Below are 20610 nucleotides of genomic sequence, written 5' to 3' on the forward strand. Positions count from 1 at the left end.
CGGTCAGTGTACGTGTGCTGTATTATATACGTTAGTAACAGGCGGTCAGTGTACGTGTGCTGTAGGATATACGTCAGTAACAGTCGGTCAGTGTACGTGTGCTGCAGTATATACGTCAGTAACAGGCGGTCAGTGTACGTGTGCTGTAGTATATACGTCAGTAACAGCCGGTCAGTGTACATATGCTGTAGTATATACGTCAGTAACAGCCGGTCAGTGTACATATGCTGTAGTATATACGTCAGTAACAGGCGGTCAGTGTATGTGTGCTGTAGTATATATACGTCAGTAACAGGCGGTCAGTGTACGTGTGCTGAAGTATATACGTCAGTAACAGCCGGTCAGTGTACGTGTGCTGTAGTATATACGTCAGTAACAGGCGGTCAGTGTATGTGTGCTGTAGTATATATACGTCAGTAACAGGCGGTCAGTGTACGTGTGCTGTAGTATATACGTCAGTAACAGTCGGTCAGTGTACGTATGCTGTAGTATATACGTTAGTAACAGTCGGTCAGTGTACGTGTGCTGTAGTATATACGTCAGTAACAGTCGGTCAGTGTACGTGTGCTGTAGTATATACGTTAGTAACAGTCGGTCAGTGTACGTGTGCTGTAGTATATACGTCAGTAACAGGCGGTCAGTGTACGTGTGCTGTAGTATATACGTCAGTAACAGGAGGTCAGTGTACGTGTGCTGTAGTATATACGTCAGTAACAGGAGGTCAGTGTACGTGTGCTGTAGTATATACGTCAGTAACAGGAGGTCAGTGTACGTGTGCTGTAGTATATACGTCAGTAACCGTCGGTCAGCGTACGTGTGCTGTAGTATATACGTCAGTAACAGGCAGTCAGTGTACGTGTGCTGAAGTATATACGTCAGTAACAGCCGGTCAGTGTACGTGTGCTGTATTATATACGTCAGTAACAGCCGGTCAGTGTACGTGTGCTGTATTATATACGTCAGTAACAGGCGGTCAGTGTACGTGTGCTGTAGTATATACGTCAGTAACAGGCGGTCAGTGTACGTGTGCTGTAGTATATACGTCAGTAACAGGCGGTCAGTGTACGTGTGCTGTATTATATACGTCAGTAACAGCCGGTCAGTGTACGTGTGCTGTATTATATACGTCAGTAACAGGCGGTCAGTGTACGTGTGCTGTAGTATATACGTCAGTAACAGGCGGTCAGTGTACGTGTGCTGTAGTATATACGTCAGTAACAGGAGGTCAGTGTACGTGTGCTGTAGTATATACGTCAGTAACAGGCGGTCAGTGTACGTGTGCTGTAGTATATACGTTAGTAACAGGCGGTCAGTGTACGTGTGCTGTAGTATATACGTTAGTAACAGGCGGTCAGTGTACGTGTGCAGTAGTATATACGTTAGTAACAGGCGGTCAGTGTACGTGTGCTGTATTATATACGTCAGTAACAGGCGGTCAGTGTACGTGTGCTGCAGTATATACGTCAGTAACAGGCGGTCAGTGTACGTGTGCTGTAGTATATACGTCAGTAACAGCCGGTCAGTGTACATATGCTGTAGTATATACGTCAGTAACAGTCGGTCAGTGTACGTGTGCTGTAGTATATACGTCAGTAACAGCCGGTCAGTGTACATATGCTGTAGTATATACGTCAGTAACAGGCGGTCAGTGTATGTGTGCTGTAGTATATATACGTCAGTAACAGGCGGTCAGTGTACGTGTGCTGAAGTATATACGTCAGTAACAGCCGGTCAGTGTACGTGTGCTGTAGTATATACGTCAGTAACAGGCGGTCAGTGTATGTGTGCTGTAGTATATATACGTCAGTAACAGGCGGTCAGTGTACGTGTGCTGTAGTATATACGTCAGTAACAGTCGGTCAGTGTACGTATGCTGTAGTATATACGTCAGTAACAGGAGGTCAGTGTACGTGTGCTGTAGTATATACGTCAGTAACAGGAGGTCAGTGTACGTGTGCTGTAGTATATACGTCAGTAACAGGAGGTCAGTGTACGTGTGCTGTAGTATATACGTCAGTAACAGGCAGTCAGTGTACGTGTGCTGAAGTATATACGTCAGTAACAGCCGGTCAGTGTACGTGTGCTGTATTATATACGTCAGTAACAGCCGGTCAGTGTACGTGTGCTGTATTATATACGTCAGTAACAGGCGGTCAGTGTACGTGTGCTGTAGTATATACGTCAGTAACAGGCGGTCAGTGTACGTGTGCTGTAGTATATACGTCAGTAACAGGCGGTCAGTGTACGTGTGCTGTATTATATACGTCAGTAACAGCCGGTCAGTGTACGTGTGCTGTATTATATACGTCAGTAACAGGCGGTCAGTGTACGTGTGCTGTAGTATATACGTCAGTAACAGGCGGTCAGTGTACGTGTGCTGTAGTATATACGTCAGTAACAGGAGGTCAGTGTACGTGTGCTGTAGTATATACGTCAGTAACAGGCGGTCAGTGTACGTGTGCTGTAGTATATACGTTAGTAACAGGCGGTCAGTGTACGTGTGCTGTAGTATATACGTTAGTAACAGGCGGTCAGTGTACGTGTGCAGTAGTATATACGTTAGTAACAGGCGGTCAGTGTACGTGTGCTGTATTATATACGTCAGTAACAGCCGGTCAGTGTACGTGTGCTGTAGTATATACGTCAGTAACAGCCGGTCAGTGTACGTGTGCTGTAGTATATACGTCAGTAACAAGCCATCAGTGTACGTGTGCTGTAGTATATACGTCAGTAACAGCCGGTCAGTGTACATGTGCGGTAGTATATACGTCAGTAATAGGCGGTCAGTGTACGTGTGCTGTAGTATATACGTCAGTAACAGTCGGTCAGTGTACGTGTGCTGTATTATATACGTCAGTAACAGGCAGTCAGTGTACGTGTGCTGTAGTATATACGTCAGTAACAGCCGGTCAGTGTACGTATGCTGTAGTATATACGTCAGTAACAGGCGGTCAGTGTACGTGTGCTGTAGTATATACGTCAGTAACAGGCGGTCAGTGTACGTGTGCTGTAGTATATACGTCAGTAACAGGCGGTCAGTGTACGTGTGCTGTAGTATATACGTCAGTAACAGCCGGTCAGTGTACGTGTGCTGTAGTATATACGTTAGTAACAGGCGGTCAGTGTACGTGTGCTGTAGTATATACGTCAGTAACAGGCAGTCAGTGTACGTGTGCTGTAGTATATACGTCAGTAACAGGCGGTCAGTGTACGTGTGCTGTATTATATACGTCAGTAACAGGCGGTCAGTGTACGTGTGCTGTAGTATATACGTCAGTAACAGGCGGTCAGTGTACGTGTGCTGAAGTATATACGTCAGTAACAGCCGGTCAGTGTACGTGTGCTGTAGTATATACGTCAGTAACAGGCGGTCAGTGTACGTGTGCTGTAGTATATACGTCAGTAACAGCCGGTCAGTGTACGTGTGCTGTAGTATATACGTCAGTAACAGGCGGTCAGTGTACGTGTGCTGTAGTATATACGTTAGTAACAGGCGGTCAGTGTACGTGTGCTGTAGTATATACGTCAGTAACAGCCGGTCAGTGTACGTATGCTGTAGTATATACGTCAGTAACAGGCGGTCAGTGTACGTGTGCTGTAGTATATACGTTAGTAACAGTCGGTCAGTGTACGTGTGCTGTAGTATATACGTCAGTAACAGTCGGTCAGTGTACGTGTGCTGTATTATATACGTTAGTAACAGGCGGTCAGTGTACGTGTGCTGTAGGATATACGTCAGTAACAGTCGGTCAGTGTACGTGTGCTGCAGTATATACGTCAGTAACAGGCGGTCAGTGTACGTGTGCTGTAGTATATACGTCAGTAACAGCCGGTCAGTGTACATATGCTGTAGTATATACGTCAGTAACAGTCGGTCAGTGTACGTGTGCTGTAGTATATACGTCAGTAACAGCCGGTCAGTGTACATATGCTGTAGTATATACGTCAGTAACAGGCGGTCAGTGTATGTGTGCTGTAGTATATATACGTCAGTAACAGGCGGTCAGTGTACGTGTGCTGAAGTATATACGTCAGTAACAGCCGGTCAGTGTACGTGTGCTGTAGTATATACGTCAGTAACAGGCGGTCAGTGTATGTGTGCTGTAGTATATATACGTCAGTAACAGGCGGTCAGTGTACGTGTGCTGTAGTATATACGTCAGTAACAGTCGGTCAGTGTACGTATGCTGTAGTATATACGTCAGTAACAGGAGGTCAGTGTACGTGTGCTGTAGTATATACGTCAGTAACAGGAGGTCAGTGTACGTGTGCTGTAGTATATACGTCAGTAACAGGAGGTCAGTGTACGTGTGCTGTAGTATATACGTCAGTAACCGTCGGTCAGCGTACGTGTGCTGTAGTATATACGTCAGTAACAGGCAGTCAGTGTACGTGTGCTGAAGTATATACGTCAGTAACAGCCGGTCAGTGTACGTGTGCTGTATTATATACGTCAGTAACAGCCGGTCAGTGTACGTGTGCTGTATTATATACGTCAGTAACAGGCGGTCAGTGTACGTGTGCTGTAGTATATACGTCAGTAACAGGCGGTCAGTGTACGTGTGCTGTAGTATATACGTCAGTAACAGGCGGTCAGTGTACGTGTGCTGTATTATATACGTCAGTAACAGCCGGTCAGTGTACGTGTGCTGTATTATATACGTCAGTAACAGGCGGTCAGTGTACGTGTGCTGTAGTATATACGTCAGTAACAGGCGGTCAGTGTACGTGTGCTGTAGTATATACGTCAGTAACAGGAGGTCAGTGTACGTGTGCTGTAGTATATACGTCAGTAACAGGCGGTCAGTGTACGTGTGCTGTAGTATATACGTTAGTAACAGGCGGTCAGTGTACGTGTGCAGTAGTATATACGTTAGTAACAGGCGGTCAGTGTACGTGTGCTGTATTATATACGTCAGTAACAGGCGGTCAGTGTACGTGTGCTGCAGTATATACGTCAGTAACAGCCGGTCAGTGTACGTGTGCTGTATTATATACGTCAGTAACAGCCGGTCAGTGTACGTGTGCTGTAGTATATACGTCAGTAACAAGCCATCAGTGTACGTGTGCTGTAGTATATACGTCAGTAACAGGCGGTCAGTGTACGTGTGCTGTAGTATATACGTCAGTAACAAGCCGTCAGTGTACGTATGCTGTAGTATATACGTCAGTAACAGGCGGTCAGTGTACGTGTGCTGTAGTATATACGTCAGTAACAGCCGGTCAGTGTACATATGCTGTAGTATATACGTTAGTAACAGGCGGTCAGTGTACGTGTGCTGTAGGATATACGTCAGTAACAGGCGGTCAGTGTACGTGTGCTGTAGTATATACGTCAGTAACAGGCGGTCAGTGTACGTGTGCGGTAGTATATACGTCAGTAACAGGCGGTCAGTGTACGTGTGCTGTAGTATATACGTCAGTAACAGCCGGTCAGTGTACGTGTGCTGTAGTATATACGTCAGTAACAGCCGGTCAGTGTACATATGCTGTAGTATATACGTCAGTAACAGGCGGTCAGTGTACGTGTGCTGTAGGATATACGTCAGTAACAGGCGGTCAGTGTACGTGTGCTGTAGTATATACGTCAGTAACAGGCGGTCAGTGTACGTGTGCGGTAGTATATACGTCAGTAACAGGCGGTCGGTGTACGTGTGCTGTAGTATATACGTCAGTAACAGGCGGTCAGTGTACGTGTGCTGTATTATATACGTCAGTAACAGCCGGTCAGTGTACGTGTGCTGTATTATATACGTCAGTAACAGGCGGTCAGTGTACGTGTGCTGTAGTATATACGTCAGTAACAGGCGGTCAGTGTACGTGTGCTGTAGTATATACGTCAGTAACAGGCGGTCAGTGTACGTGTGCTGTATTATATACGTCAGTAACAGCCGGTCAGTGTACGTGTGCTGTATTATATACGTCAGTAACAGGCGGTCAGTGTACGTGTGCTGTAGTATAAATACGTCAGTGTACGTGTGCTGTAGGGTACCAGTCAGTAACCGTCGGTCAGTGTACGTATGCTGTAGGGTACTGGTCAGTAACAGGCGGTCAGTGTACCCGGTATGCGTGAGTGTCTGTTCAATGGTGGTATCACAGTCGGTATCAGACTCCTCACCTGGATACAGCCGGCCAGGATACTGGTTGCCATCTTCTGGTACAGGCTGGCATACTTGTCACAGTCGGTCAGCAGGTCTCTCAGCTCAGACGCCTGCTGGAGGCCGGAGCTCTGCTTCTCCAGGGCTTTGCTCAGAGCCTCCTTGGTGCCAAGACGGCACATGACCACAGCACAGTCCTTATTGGTGGAGGCCAAACGGTGCAAGAAGCTGACCACTTCCTGGAGAACCTGCAGCCGAAGAGACAGGGATGTTCCACAAAGCATATGGGGTCACCTCCTCCCAAAGGTCCCACACAGCTCCAGGGGTCACCTCCCCCCAAAGGTCCCACACAGCTCCAGGGGTCACCTCCTCCCAAAGGTCCCACACAGCTCCAGGGGTCACCTCCCCCCTAAGGTCCCCCGCAGCTCCGGGGTCACCTCCCCCAAAGGTCCCACACAGCTCCAGGGGTCACCTCCTCCCAACGGTCCACACAGCTCCAGGGGTCACCTCCTCCCAACGGTCCCACACAGCTCCAGGGGTCACCTCCCCCCAAAGGTCCCACACAGCTCCAGGGGTCACCTCCCCCCAAAGGTCCCACACAGCTCCAGGGGTCACCTCCTCCCAACGGTCCCACAGCTCCAGGGGTCACCTCCTACCAACCGTCCCGCACAGCTCCAGGGGTCACCTCCCCCCAAAGGTCCCACACAGCTCCAGGGGTCACCTCCTCCCAAAGGTCCCACACAGCTCCAGGGGTCACCTCCCCCCAAAGGTCCCACACAGCTCCAGGGGTCACCTCCTCCCAAAGGTCCTACACAGCTCCAGGGGTCACCTCCTCCCAAAGGTCCCACACAGCTCCAGGGGTCACCACCCCCCTAAAAGTCAGACAGTGCCAGAGATCACACCCCAGAGGTCACATCACACTCCCCATGGATCACAAAAAGTTACAAGGATCCCACCCCTTCTACACCCAGAAGAAGCACACAGGTCCAGGACTTTGAAGCCCCCCCCCGCTAACCTCTTTGTCAGTCCTGTAGCCCCCCCCCCCACATGTCAATCCTGTAGCCCCTCCCCCCCTCGTCAGACCTGTAGTCTCTCCCCCCCCCCTCCCCACCTGGTCCTGTAGTCCTCCCCTCACCCCCAGTCAGTCCTGTAGCCCCCCCTCACCCCCCGGTAAGTCCTGTAGCCCCCCCACACCTCCTGGTCAGTCCTGTAGACCCCCCCCCCTCACCTCCTGGTCAGTTCTGTAGCCCCCCACCCCTCCTCATCTCTTGGTCGCTGCCGTTGCCCCTTAGAGAGGTCAGACAGGGCTCAATGCTCCTGTGCCAGGGAAGGACCTGTAGCCCCCCCCTCCAGTCAGTCCTTTAGTCCCCCCCCTCACATTCTGGTCAGTCCCGTAGCCCCCCTCACCTCTTGATCAGTCATGTAGCCCCCCCTCACCTCTTGATCAGTCATGTAGCCCCCCCTCACCTCCTGGTCAGTCCTGTAGTCCCCCCTCACCTCTTGGTCGCTGCCCCCTAGAGAGGTCAGACAGGGCTCAATGCTCCTGTGCCAGGGAAGGACGTCCTCCTGGTAAAAATCCAGAGCCTTGTTCAGGATCCTATGACAGATACAATGTATTATAGCAAGAGGCCCGGGAATCCAAACCCCAAGCAATACTGCCTCTAACCGTCCTCATCCTCTGCTCGCAAACACTGACACTAACTGTCCTCATCCTCTGCTCGCAACACTGCCACTAACCGTCCTCATCCTCTGCTCGCAACACTGACACTAACCGTCCTCATCCTCTGCTCGCAACACTGACACTAACTGTCCTCATCCTCTGCTCCCAACACTGCCACTAACCGTCCTCATCCTCTGCTCGCAACACTGACACTAACCGTCCTCATCCTCTGCTCGCAACACTGCCACTAACCGTCCTCATCCTCTGCTCGCAACACTGACACTAACCGTCCTCATCCTCTGCTCGCAACACTGACACTAACTGTCCTCATCCTCTGCTCCCAACACTGCCACTAACCGTCCTCATCCTCTGCTCGCAACACTGACACTAACCGTCCTCATCCTCTGCTCGCAACACTGACACTAACCGTCCTCATCCTCTGCTCGCAACACTGACACTAACCGTCCTCATCCTCTGCTCGCAACACTGACACTAACCGTCCTCATCCTCTGCTTGCAACACTGACACTAACCGTCCTCTGCTCGCAACACTGACACTAACCGTCCTCATCCTCTGCTCGCAACACTGACACTAACCGTCCTCATCCTCTGCTTGCAACACTGACACTAACCGTCCTCTGCTCGCAACACTGCCACTAACCGTCCTCTGCTCGCAACACTGCCACTAACTGTCCTCATCCTCTGCTCGCAACACTGCCACTAACCGTCCTCATCCTCTGCTCGCAACACTGACACTAACCGTCCTCATCCTCTGCTCGCAACACTGACACTAACCGTCCTCATCCTCTGCCCGCAACACTGACACTAACCGTCCTCTGCTCGCAACACTGCCACTAACCGTCCACATCCTCTGCTCGCAACACTGCCACTAACCGTCCTCATCCTCTGCTCGCAACACTGCCACTAACCGTCCTCATCCTCTGCTCGCAACACTGCCACTAACCGTCCTCATCCTCTGCTCGCAACACTGCCACTAACCGTCCTCATCCTCTGCTCGCAACACTGCCACTAACCGTCCTCATCCTCTGCTCGCAACATTGCCACTAACCGTCCTCATCCTCTGCTCGCAACACTGACACTAACCGTCCTCATCCTCTGCTCGCAACACTGACACTAACCGTCCTCATCCTCTGCTCGCAACACTGACACTAACTGTCCTCATCCTCTGCTCGCAACACTGCCACTAACCGTCCTCATCCTCTGCTCGCAACACTGCCACTAACCATCCTCATCCTCTGCTCGCAACACTGCCACTAACCGTCCTCATCCTCTGCTCGCAAACACTGACACTAACTGTCCTCATCCTCTGCTCGCAACACTGCCACTAACCGTCCTCATCCTCTGCTCGCAACACTGACACTAACCGTCCTCATCCTCTGCTCGCAACACTGACACTAACCGTCCTCATCCTCTGCTCGCAACACTGACACTAACCGTCCTCATCCTCTGCCCGCAACACTGACACTAACCGTCCTCATCCTCTGCTCGCAACACTGCCACTAACCGTCCTCATCCTCTGCTCGCAACACTGCCACTAACCGTCCTCATCCTCTGCTCGCAACACTGCCACTAACCGTCCTCATCCTCTGCTCGCAACACTGACACTAACCGTCCTCATCCTCTGCTCGCAACACTGACACTAACTGTCCTCATCCTCTGCTCGCAACACTGCCACTAACCGTCCTCATCCTCTGCTCGCAACACTGCCACTAACCGTCCTCATCCTCTGCTCGCAACACTGCCACTAACCTTCCTCATCCTCTGCTCGCAACACTGCCACTAACCGTCCTCATCCTCTGCTCGCAACACTGCCACTAACCGTCCTCATCCTCTGCTCGCAACACTGACACTAACCGTCCTCTGCTCGCAACACTGCCACTAACCGTCCTCATCCTCTGCTCGCAACACTGACACTAACCGTCCTCATCCTCTGCTCGCAACACTGACACTAACCGTCCTCATCCTCTGCCCGCAACACTGACACTAACCGTCCTCATCCTCTGCCCGCAACACTGACACTAACCGTCCTCATCCTCTGTTCGCAACACTGCCACTAACCGTCCTCATCCTCTGCTCGCAACACTGCCACTAACTGTCCTCATCCTCTGCTCGCAACACTGCCACTAACCGTCCTCATCCTCTGCTCGCAACACTGACACTAACCGTCCTCATCCTCTGCTCGCAACACTGCCACTAACCGTCCTCATCCTCTGCTCGCAACACTGCCACTAACCGTCCTCATCCTCTGCTCGCAACACTGCCACTAACCGTCCTCATCCTCTGCTCGCAACACTGCCACTAACCGTCCTCATCCTCTGCTCGCAACACTGACACTAACCGTCCTCATCCTCTGCTCGCAACACTGCCACTAACCGTCCTCATCCTCTGCTCGCAACACTGACACTAACCGTCCTCTGCTCGCAACACTGACACTAACCGTCCTCATCCTCTGCTCGCAAACACTGCCACTAACCGTCCTCATCCTCTGCTCGCAACACTGCCACTAACCGTCCTCATCCTCTGCTCGCAACACTGCCACTAACCGTCCTCATCCTCTGCTCGCAACACTGCCACTAACCGTCCTCATCCTCTGCTCGCAACACTGACACTAACCGTCCTCATCCTCTGCTCGCAACACTGCCACTAACCGTCCTCATCCTCTGCTCGCAACACTGACACTAACCGTCCTCATCCTCTGCTCGCAACACTGACACTAACCGTCCTCATCCTCTGCTCGCAACACTGACACTAACCGTCCTCATCCTCTGCTCGCAACACTGACACTAACCGTCCTCTGCTCGCAACACTGCCACTAACCGTCCACATCCTCTGCTCGCAACACTGACACTAACCGTCCTCATCCTCTGCTCGCAACACTGACACTAACCGTCCTCATCCTCTGCTCGCAACACTGCCACTAACCGTCCTCATCCTCTGCTCGCAACACTGCCACTAACCGTCCTCATCCTCTGCTCGCAACACTACCACTAACCGTCCTCATCCTCTGCTCGCAACACTGCCACTAACCGTCCTCATCCTCTGCTCGCAACACTGACACTAACCGTCCTCATCCTCTGCTCGCAACACTGCCACTAACCTTCCTCATCCTCTGCTCGCAACACTGACACTAACCGTCCTCATCCTCTGCTCGCAACACTGACACTAACCTTCCTCATCCTCTGCTCGCAACACTGACACTAACCATCCTCATCCTCTGCTCGCAACACTGACACTAACCGTCCTCATCCTCTGCTCGCAACACTGCCACTAACCGTCCTCATCCTCTGCTCGCAACACTGCCACTAACCGTCCTCATCCTCTGCTCGCAACACTGCCACTCACCGTCCTCATCCTCTGCTCGCAACACTGCCACTAACCGTCCTCATCCTCTGCTCGCAACACTGCCACTAACCGTCCTCATCGTCTGCTCGCAACACTGACACTAACCGTCCTCATCCTCTGCTCCCAACACTGCCACTAACCGTCCTCATCCTCTGCTCGCAACACTGCCACTAACCGTCCTCATCCTCTGCTTGCAACACTGCCACTAACCGTCCTCATCCTCTGCTCGCAACACTGACACTAACCGTCCTCATCCTCTGCTCGCAACACTGACACTAACCGATCTCATCCTCTGCTCGCAACACTGCCACAAACCGTCCTCATCCTCTGCTCGCAACACTGCCACTAACCGTCCTCATCCTCTGCTCGCAACACTGCCACTAACCGACCTCATCCTCTGCTCGCAACACTGCCACTAACCGTCCTCTGCTCGCAACACTGCCACTAACCGTCCTCATCCTCTGCTCGCAACACTGACACTAACCGTCCTCATCCTCTGCTTGCAACACTGCCACTAACCGACCTCATCCTCTGCTCGCAACACTGCCACTAACCGTCCTCTGCTCGCAACACTGCCACTAACCGTCCTCTGCTCGCAACACTGCCACTAACCGTCCTCATCCTCTGCTCGCAACACTGCCACTAACCGTCCTCATCCTCTGCTCGCAACACTGCCACTAACCGTCCTCATCCTCTGCTCGCAACACTGCCACTAACCGTCCTCATCCTCTGCTCGCAACACTGCCACTAACCGTCCTCATCCTCTGCTCGCAACACTGACACTAACCGTCCTCATCCTCTGCTTGCAACACTGCCACTAACCGTCCTCATCCTCTGCTCGCAACACTGACACTAACCGTCCTCATCCTCTGCTCGCAACACTGCCACTAACCGTCCTCATCCTCTGCTCGCAAACACTGCCACTAACCGTCCTCATCCTCTGCTCGCAACACTGCCACTAACCGTCCTCTGCTCGCAACACTGACACTAACCGTCCTCATCCTCTGCTCGCAACACTGACACTAACCGTCCTCATCCTCTGCTTGCAACACTGCCACTAACCGACCTCATCCTCTGCTCGCAACACTGCCACTAACCGTCCTCTGCTCGCAACACTGCCACTAACCGTCCTCTGCTCGCAACACTGCCACTAACCGTCCTCATCCTCTGCTCTCACCTGTATACAGAGAGCTGTACCTATCTCCCCCTCACCTGTACAGAGCTGTACCTGCACTGTCCCCTCTCACCTGTATACAGAGAGCTGTACCTGCCCCCTCTCACCTGTATACAGAGCTGTACCTGTCTCCCCTCTCACCTGTATACAGAGAGCTGAACCTGCAGTGTGTCCCCTGTCACCTGTATACAGTGCTGAACCTGCACTGTGTCCCCTGTCACCTGTATACAGAGAGCTGTACCCGTCTCCCCTCTATACAGAGAGCTGTACCTGTCTCCCCTCTCACCTGTATACAGAGAGCTGTACCTGTCTCCCCTCTCACCTGTATACAGAGCTGTCCCTGCCTCATCTCACCTGTATACACAGAGCTGTACCTGTCTCCCTCTCACCTGTATACAGAGAGCTGTCCCTGTCCCCTCTCACCTATATACAGAGCTGTCCCTGTCCCCATCTCACCTGTATACAGAGCTGTACCTGTCCTGTCCCCCTCTCACCTGTATACAGAGCTTTCCATGCCCCCTCTCACCTGTATACAGAGCTGTCCCTGCCCTGTCCCCCCTCTCACCTGTATACAGAGAGCTGCACCTGCCCTGTGTCCCCTCTCACCTGTATACAGAGAGCTGTCCCTGCCTCCTCTCCTGTATACAGAGAGCTGTACCTGTCCCCCTCTCACCTGTATACAGAGAGCTGTCCCTGCCCCCTCTCACCTGTATACAGAGAGCTGTCTCTGCCTCCTCTCACCTGTATACAGAGAGCTGCACGCGTTTCTCAGCCCGCAGCTGCTCCAGGCTGGACAGCAGCTGCAGGAAGAAGTCTGGGTCTGTGAGGAGCTCAGAGACGTCACAGCGCAGGGAGGAGATGTCCTCGCAGACACAGCGCTCCAGTACCTGCCCTGTGTCCCCTCTCACCTGTATACAGAGCTGTACCTGTCCCCCTCTCACCTGTATACAGAGAGCTGTACCTGTCTCCCCTCTCACCTGTATACAGAGCTGTACCTGTCTCCCCTCTCACCTGTATACAGAGCTGTACCTGTCTCCCCTCTCACCTGTATACAGAGAGCTGTACCTGTCTCCCCTCTCACCTGTATACAGAGAGCTGTACCTGTCTCCCCTCTCACCTGTATACAGAGAGCTGTACCTGTCTCCCCTCTCACCTGTATACAGAGAGCTGTCCCTGCCTCCTCTCACCTGTATACAGAGAGCTGTCCCTGCCTCCTCTCACCTGTATACAGAGAGCTGTCCCTGCCTCCTCTCACCTGTATACAGAGAGCTGTCCCTGCCTCCTCTCACCTGTATACAGAGAGCTGCAGGCGTTTCTCAGCCCGCAGCTGCTCCAGGCTGGACAGCAGCTGCAGGAAGAAGTCTGGGTCTGTGAGGAGCTCAGAGACGTCACAGCGCAGGGAGGAGATGTCCTCGCAGACACAGCGCTCCAGAGCCGGGAGCAGCTCTTTGCACATCTTGTTCTCCTTCAGACTGCACAGCAAGCTCTGCACATCCATCTCCTGCAGGGCCACAGACTGAGACACGTCTGTAAGAGACAGTCAGTGAGGGGCCGAGACAGTCAGCAAGGGTGGAGAAGAGCAGAGACAGCCAGAGAGAGGGGGGCAGAGAGGCAGCCAGCGAGGATGGGGGGCGGCAGAGAGACAGCCAGCGAGGAGGGGGGGCAGCAGAGAGACAGCCAGCGAGGAGGGGGGGCGGCAGAGAGACAGCCAGCGAGGAGGGGGGGGGGTGGCAGAGAGACAGCCAGCGAGGAGGGGGCGGCAGAGAGACAGCCAGCGAGGATGGGGGCGGCAGAGAGACAGCCAGCGAGGAGGGGGGGCGGCAGAGAGACAGCCAGCGAGGAGGGGGGGGCGGCAGAGAGACAGCCAGCGAGGAGGGGGGGAGGCAGGGAGACAGCCAGCGAGGAGGGGGGGCGGCAGAGAGACAGCCAGCGAGGAGGGGAGGCGGCAGAGAGACAGCCAGCGAGGAGGGGGGCGGCAGAGAGACAGCCAGCGAGGAGGGGGGGCGGCAGAGAGACAGCCATCGAGGAGGGGGGGCGGCAGATAGACAGCCAGCGAGGAGGGGGGGCGGCAGATAGACAGCCAGCGAGTAGGGGGGGCGGCAGAGAGACAGCCAGCAAGGAGGGGGGGGCAGAGAGACAGCCAGTGAGGAGGGAGGGGCAGAGAGACAGCCAGTGAGGAGGGAGGGGCAGAGAGACAGCCAGTGAGGAGGGAGGGGCAGAGAGACAGCCAGCGAGGAGGGGGGGGGGGGCAGAGAGGCAGCCATTGAGGAGGGAGCGGCAGAGAGACAGCCAGTGAGGAGGGAGGGGCAGAGAGACAGCCAGTGAGGAGGGAGGGGCAGAGAGACAGCCAGTGAGGAGGGAGGGGCAGAGAGACAGCCAGCGAGGAGGGGGGGCAGAGAGACAGCCAGCGAGGAGGGGGTGGGGGGGGGGCAGAGATGTAGCCAGCAAGGAGGGGGGGACAGAGAGGCAGCCAGGGAGGAGGGGGGACGGCAGAGAGACAGCCAGCGAGGAGGGGGGGGCGGCAAAGAGACAGCCAGCGAGGAGGGGGGGCGGCAGAGAGACAGCCAGCGAGGAGGGGGGGGGCAGAGAGGCAGCCAGTGAGGAGGGAGGGGCAGAGAGACAGTCAGCGAGGAGGGGGGCAGAGAGACAGCCAGCGAGGAGGGGGGGCAGAGAGACAGCCAGTGAGGAGGGAGGGGCAGAGAGACAGCCAGCGAGGAGGGGGGGGGGGGGCAGAGAGGCAGCCAGTGAGGAGGGAGGGGCAGAGATGCAGCCAGTGAGGAGGGGGGGCAGAGAGACAGCCAGCGAGGAGGTGGTGGGGGGGGGGCAGAGATGCAGCCAGCGAGGAGGGGGGGGCAGAGAGGCAGCCAGCGAGGAGGGGGGGCAGAGAGACAGCCAGGGAGGAGGGGGGGACGGCAGAGAGACAGCCAGCGAGGAGGGGGTGGGGGGGGGGGCAGAGATGCAGCCAGCAAGGAGGGGGGGCAGAGAGGCAGCCAGCGAGGAGGGGGGGCGGCAGAGAGACAGCCAGCAAGGAGGGGGGACGGCAGAGAGACAGCCAGCGAGGAGGGGGGGGGCGGCAGAGAGACAGCCAGCGAGGAGGGGGGGCGGCAGAGAGACAGCCAGTGAGGAGGGGGGGGGCAGAGAGACAGCCAGCGAGGAGGGGGGGCGGCAGAGAGACAGCCAGCGAGGAGGGGGGGGGGCAGAGAGACAGCCAGCGAGGAGGGGGGGGGGGGCAGAGAGGCAGCCAGTGAGGAGGGAGGGGCAGAGAGACAGTCAGCGAGGAGGGGGGGCAGAGAGACAGTCAGCGAGGAGGGGGGGCAGAGAGACAGCCAGTGAGGAGGGGGGACAGAGATGCAGCCAGTGAGGAGGGGGGACAGAGATGCAGCCAGGGAGGAGGGGGGACGGCAGAGAGACAGCCAGCGAGGAGGGGGTGGGGGTGGGGCAGAGATGCAGCCAGCAAGGAGGGGGGGCAGAGAGGCAGCCAGTGAGGAGGGGGGGCGGCAGAGAGACAGCCAGCAAGGAGGGGGGACGGCAGAGAGACAGCCAGCGAGGAGGGGGGGCGGCAGAGAGACAGCCAGCGAGGAGGGGGGGCGGCAGAGAGACAGCCAGCGAGGAGGGGGGGGGCAGAGAGGCAGCCAGCGAGGAGGGGGGGCAGAGAGACAGTCAGCGAGGAGGGGGTGGGGGGGACAGAGATGCAGCCAGCGAGGAGGGGGGCCAGAGAGGCAGTCAGCGAGGAGGGAGGGGCGGCAGAGAGACAGCCAGTGAGGAGGGAGGGGCAAAGAGACAGCCAGCGAGGAGGGGGGGGAGAGCAGAGAGACAGCCAGCGAGGAGGAGGGGGGAGAGAGACAGTCAGCAGAGGGGGAGGGAGACAGTCAGCGGGCGGGAGAGACAGCCAGCGAGAAATCTCTGCCCTCACATCACCTGCATTGGCTGGAACTAAAAAAAGTCTGCATGAGAGGCAGAGATACAAAGACAAGCGCAGACACACATGGGACACACACACGGGACACACAGGGACACACATGGGACACACACATGGGACACACACACGGGACACACACACGGGACACACACACGGGGAGACACACAGGACAGAGTCTGAGGGAGGTCCATCAGACTGACACACGAGCTCTCACCTGCAGCCTCAGTAGAGGGCTTCTCCTGACCAGTCTCCAGGAGCTCACACAGCGAGACCAGCCTCCGTGCCACAGAGTCGCTGGAGGCCTCACTGAAGCTCTGCAGGACGGAGGGCAGCTCACAGCTGGACAGCTGCTCTGCTAAACCCTTGTGGTTGTCAATCAGCATGCGAACAACCAGGAGCCCGTTGTGTACAGCGGAGAAGCACCTAAGGAGGAGACAGCGTTATCCCAGGGGCCCGTTATAAGAGCGCACCGGTGTGTGCCCAGGCAGAGCTCGCAATAATACACAGGTGGGGGTGATCGCTCCATACTGGCAGGTTATAATACACAGGTGGGGGTGATCGCTCCATACTAGCAGGTTATAATACACAGGTGGGGGTGATCGCTCCATACTGGCAGGTTATAATACACAGGTGGGGGTGATCGCTCCATACTAGCAGGTTATAATACACAGGTGGGGGTGATCGCTCCATACTGGCAGGTTATAATACACAGGTGGGGGTGATCGCCCCATACTAGCAGGTTATAATACACAGGTGGGGGTGATCGCTCCATACTGGCAGGTTATAATACACAGGTGGGGGTGATCGCTCCATACTGGCAAGTTATAATACACAGGTGGGGCATCACTCTGTCCTAGCAGGTTATAATACACAGGTGGGGGTGATCGCTCCATACTAGCAGGTTAAAATACACAGGTGGGGGTGATCGCTCTGTCCTAGCAGGTTATAATACACAGGTGGGGGTGATCGCTCCATACTAGCAGGTTATAATACACAGGTAGGGGTGATCGCTCCATACTAGCAGGTTATAATACACAGGTGGGGGTGATCGCTCCATACTAGCAGGTTATAATACACAGGTGGAGGTGATCGCTCCATACTAGCAGGTTATAATACACAGGTAGGGGTGATCGCTCCATACTAGCAGGTTATAATACACAGGTGGGGGTGATCGCTCCATACTAGCAGGTTATAATACACAGGTGGGGGTGATCGCTCCATACTAGCAGGTTATAATACACAGGTGGGGGTGATCGCTCCATACTAGCAGGTTATAATACACAGGTGGGGGTGATCGCTCCATACTAGCAGGTTATAATACACAGGTGGGGGTGATCGCTCCATACTAGCAGGTTATAATACACAGGTGGGGCATCACTCTGTCCTAGCAGGTTATAATACACAGGTAGGGGAATCGCTTCATACTAGCAGGTTATAATACATAGGTGGGGCATCACTCTGTCCTAGCAGGTTATAATACACAGGTGGAGGCTTCGCCCTGTCCTGGGAGGTTCTAATACACAGGTGGAGGCTTCGCCCTGTCCTAGCAGGTTATAATACACAGGTGGGGGCTTTGCCCTGTCCTAGCAGGTTATAATACACAGGTGGGGGAATCGCTCTGTCCTGGCAGGTTCTAATACACAGGTGGAGGCTTCGCCCTGTCCTGGCAGGTTATAATACACAGGTGGAGGCTTCGCCCTGTCCTAGCAGGTTATAATACACAGGTGGGGGAATCGCTCTGTCCTGGGAGGTTCTAATACACAGGTGGAGGCTTCGCCCTGTCCTAGCAGGTTATAATACACAGGTGGGGGCTTTGCCCTGTCCTAGCAGGTTATAATACACAGGTGGTGGCATTGCTGTGTATAGTCATGGGGGCGGGGGCGGTTGCATTTTCCTCAGGTGGTGGCATTGCAATGTCTTGCCAGGTTATAATAGCAAACAAGTGGGTGCATGCTGTTGTCCTGGCAGGTTATAATACACAGGTGGAGGCATCACTCTGTCCTGGCAGGTTCTAATACACAGGAGGAGGCATCACTCTGTCCTGGCAGGTTCTAATACACAGGAGGAGGCGTCTCTCTCTCTCACCCTGGGGGTGAGGGGGATATATAGATAAAGATAGGATATAGTACGTTAACCATCCAGCCGGGCAGCAGAACAGCACTCAGAGGTAAGTCAGCAGAGCAGCACTCAGAGGTAAGTCAGCAGAGCAGCACTCAGAGGTAAGTCAGCAGAACAGCACTCAGAGGTAAGTCAGCAGGACAGCACTCAGAGGTAAGTCTGCAGGACAGCACTCAGAGGTAAGTCTGCAGAACAGCACTCAGAGGTAAGTCAGCAGAGCAGCACTCAGAGGTAAGTCAGCAGAGCAGCACTCAGAGGTAAGTCAGCAGAGCAGCACTCAGAGGTAAGTCAGCAGAACAGCACTCAGAGGTAAGTCAGCAGGACAGCACTCAGAGGTAAGTCAGCAGAACAGCACTCAGAGGTAAGTCAGCAGAACAGCACTCAGAGGTAAGTCAGCATAGCAGCACTCAGAGGTAAGTCAGCAGGACAGCACTCAGAGGTAAGTCAGCAGAACAGCACTCAGAGGTAAGTCAGCAGGACAGCACTCAGAGGTAAGTCAGCAGAACAGCACTCAGAGGTAAGTCAGCAGAACAGCACTCAGAGGTAAGTCAGCAGAACAGCACTCAGAGGTAAGTCAGCAGAACAGCACTCAGAGGTAAGTCAGCAGAACAGCACTCAGAGGTAAGTCAGCAGAACAGCACTCAGAGGTAAGTCAGCAGGACAGCACTCAGAGGTAAGTCAGCAGAACAGCACTCAGAGGTAAGTCAGCAGAACAGCACTCAGAGGTAAGTCAGCAGAACAGCACTCAGAGGTAAGTCAGCAGGACAGCACTCAGAGGTAAGTCAGCAGGACAGCACTCAGAGGTAAGTCAGCAGCACAGCACTCAGAGGTAAGTCAGCAGGACAGCACTCAGAGGTAAGTCAGCAGGACAGCACTCAGAGGTAAGTCAGCAGAACAGCACTCAGAGGTAAGTCAGCAGAACAGCACTCAGAGGTAAGTCAGCAGAACAGCACTCAGAGGTAAGTCAGCAGGACAGCACTCAGAGGTAAGTCAGCAGCACAGCACTCAGAGGTAAGTCAGCAGAACAGCACTCAGAGGTAAGTCAGCAGAGCAGCACTCAGAGGTAAGTCAGCAGGACAGCACTCAGAGGTAAGTCAGCAGAGCAGCACTCAGAGGTAAGTCAGCAGAACAGCACTCAGAGGTAAGTCAGCAGAACAGCACTCAGAGGTAAGTCAGCAGAACAGCACTCAGAGGTAAGTCAGCAGAACAGCACTCAGAGGTAAGTCAGCAGAACAGCACTCAGAGGTAAGTCAGCAGAACAGCACTCAGAGGTAAGTCAGCAGAGCAGCACTCAGAGGTAAGTCAGCAGAACAGCACTCAGAGGTAAGTCAGCAGAACAGCACTCAGAGGTAAGTCAGCACTCAGAGGTAAGTCAGCAGAACAGCACTCCGAGGTTAGTCAGCAGGACAGCACTTAGAGGTAAGTCAGCAGAAAAGCACTCAGAGGTAAGTCAGCAGGACAGCACTCAGAGGTAAGTCAGCAGAACAGCACTCAGAGGTAAGTCAGCAGAACAGCACTCAGAGGTAAGTCAGCAGGACAGCACTCAGAGGTAAGTCAGCAGAACAGCCCTCAGAGGTAAGTCAGCAGAACCGCACTCAGAGGTGTTCCTATGATCTTTCCCGCGGCAGTCCAGGTACCTCAATCCAAAGGAGAAGTCACAGGCGTCAAGTTCCTTAAACGAGACAGACACGCAGCCGAAAGGTCGGCTATACAGAGATGCCCACAGGCTCTACAAATGGGTAGGAACATAATAATCATTTCCCACAATGTTAAGGGGTTTAACAGCCCGCAAAAAAGGAAATTAGCCATGACAGACTACCGTAGATCAGACCCTGACATCCTCATGATCCAGGAGACACACTTCTCAAAAAACAGCTCTCCAAAATACATCGACGGCCGATACAGACATTGGTATGCAGCCTCGGCTAATCGGAAGCGAAGAGGGGTGGCGATCCTCATTCACAATCGCCTGCCCCTGACTGTCACCCACACTAGGAGAGATAAGAATGGCAGATTCCTGATTGTAGTGGGGGACATACAGGGGCAGGCTATTACCCTAGCGACGGTGTACGCACCGAGCGAAAAAGAAGAGGCCTTTATGACCACATTTTTCTGTATCCTCAAAAAGCTGACTCGGTGAGGGGTAGTGGTGGGCGGGGACTTTAACCAAACCTTGAACCCAACCCTAGATAGATGTACACCGGGAGGACATAAGAGGCCGAGGGCACGCTCCGCGTGGCTCCAGATGAATAGCCTCTCGGATATTTGGTGAAAACAGC

At 54.1% G+C, this 20610-nt stretch overlaps 1 protein-coding gene across 1 annotated transcript in view; it reads right to left on the reverse strand.

Moving 5' to 3' along the window:
- Positions 1-16655, reverse strand: part of LOC142492481 (cullin-9-like) — a 121873-nt gene extending 105218 nt beyond the window's left edge. The window contains exons 1-4 of the mRNA XM_075595118.1: positions 16428-16655; positions 13584-13821; positions 7596-7695; positions 6119-6346 (exon numbers count right to left, since the gene is read on the reverse strand). Of these exons, the coding sequence (XP_075451233.1) occupies positions 6119-6346; positions 7596-7695; positions 13584-13821; positions 16428-16596 (735 nt within the window). The 5' untranslated portion in view covers positions 16597-16655. The remainder of the gene's footprint in view (positions 1-6118; positions 6347-7595; positions 7696-13583; positions 13822-16427) is intronic.
- Positions 16656-20610: the final 3955 nt, after the last annotated feature.

Source organism: Ascaphus truei, chromosome 4 (genome assembly GCF_040206685.1).
Source record: "Ascaphus truei isolate aAscTru1 chromosome 4, aAscTru1.hap1, whole genome shotgun sequence".
In the NCBI taxonomy this organism is placed as follows: Eukaryota; Metazoa; Chordata; class Amphibia; order Anura; family Ascaphidae; genus Ascaphus; species Ascaphus truei.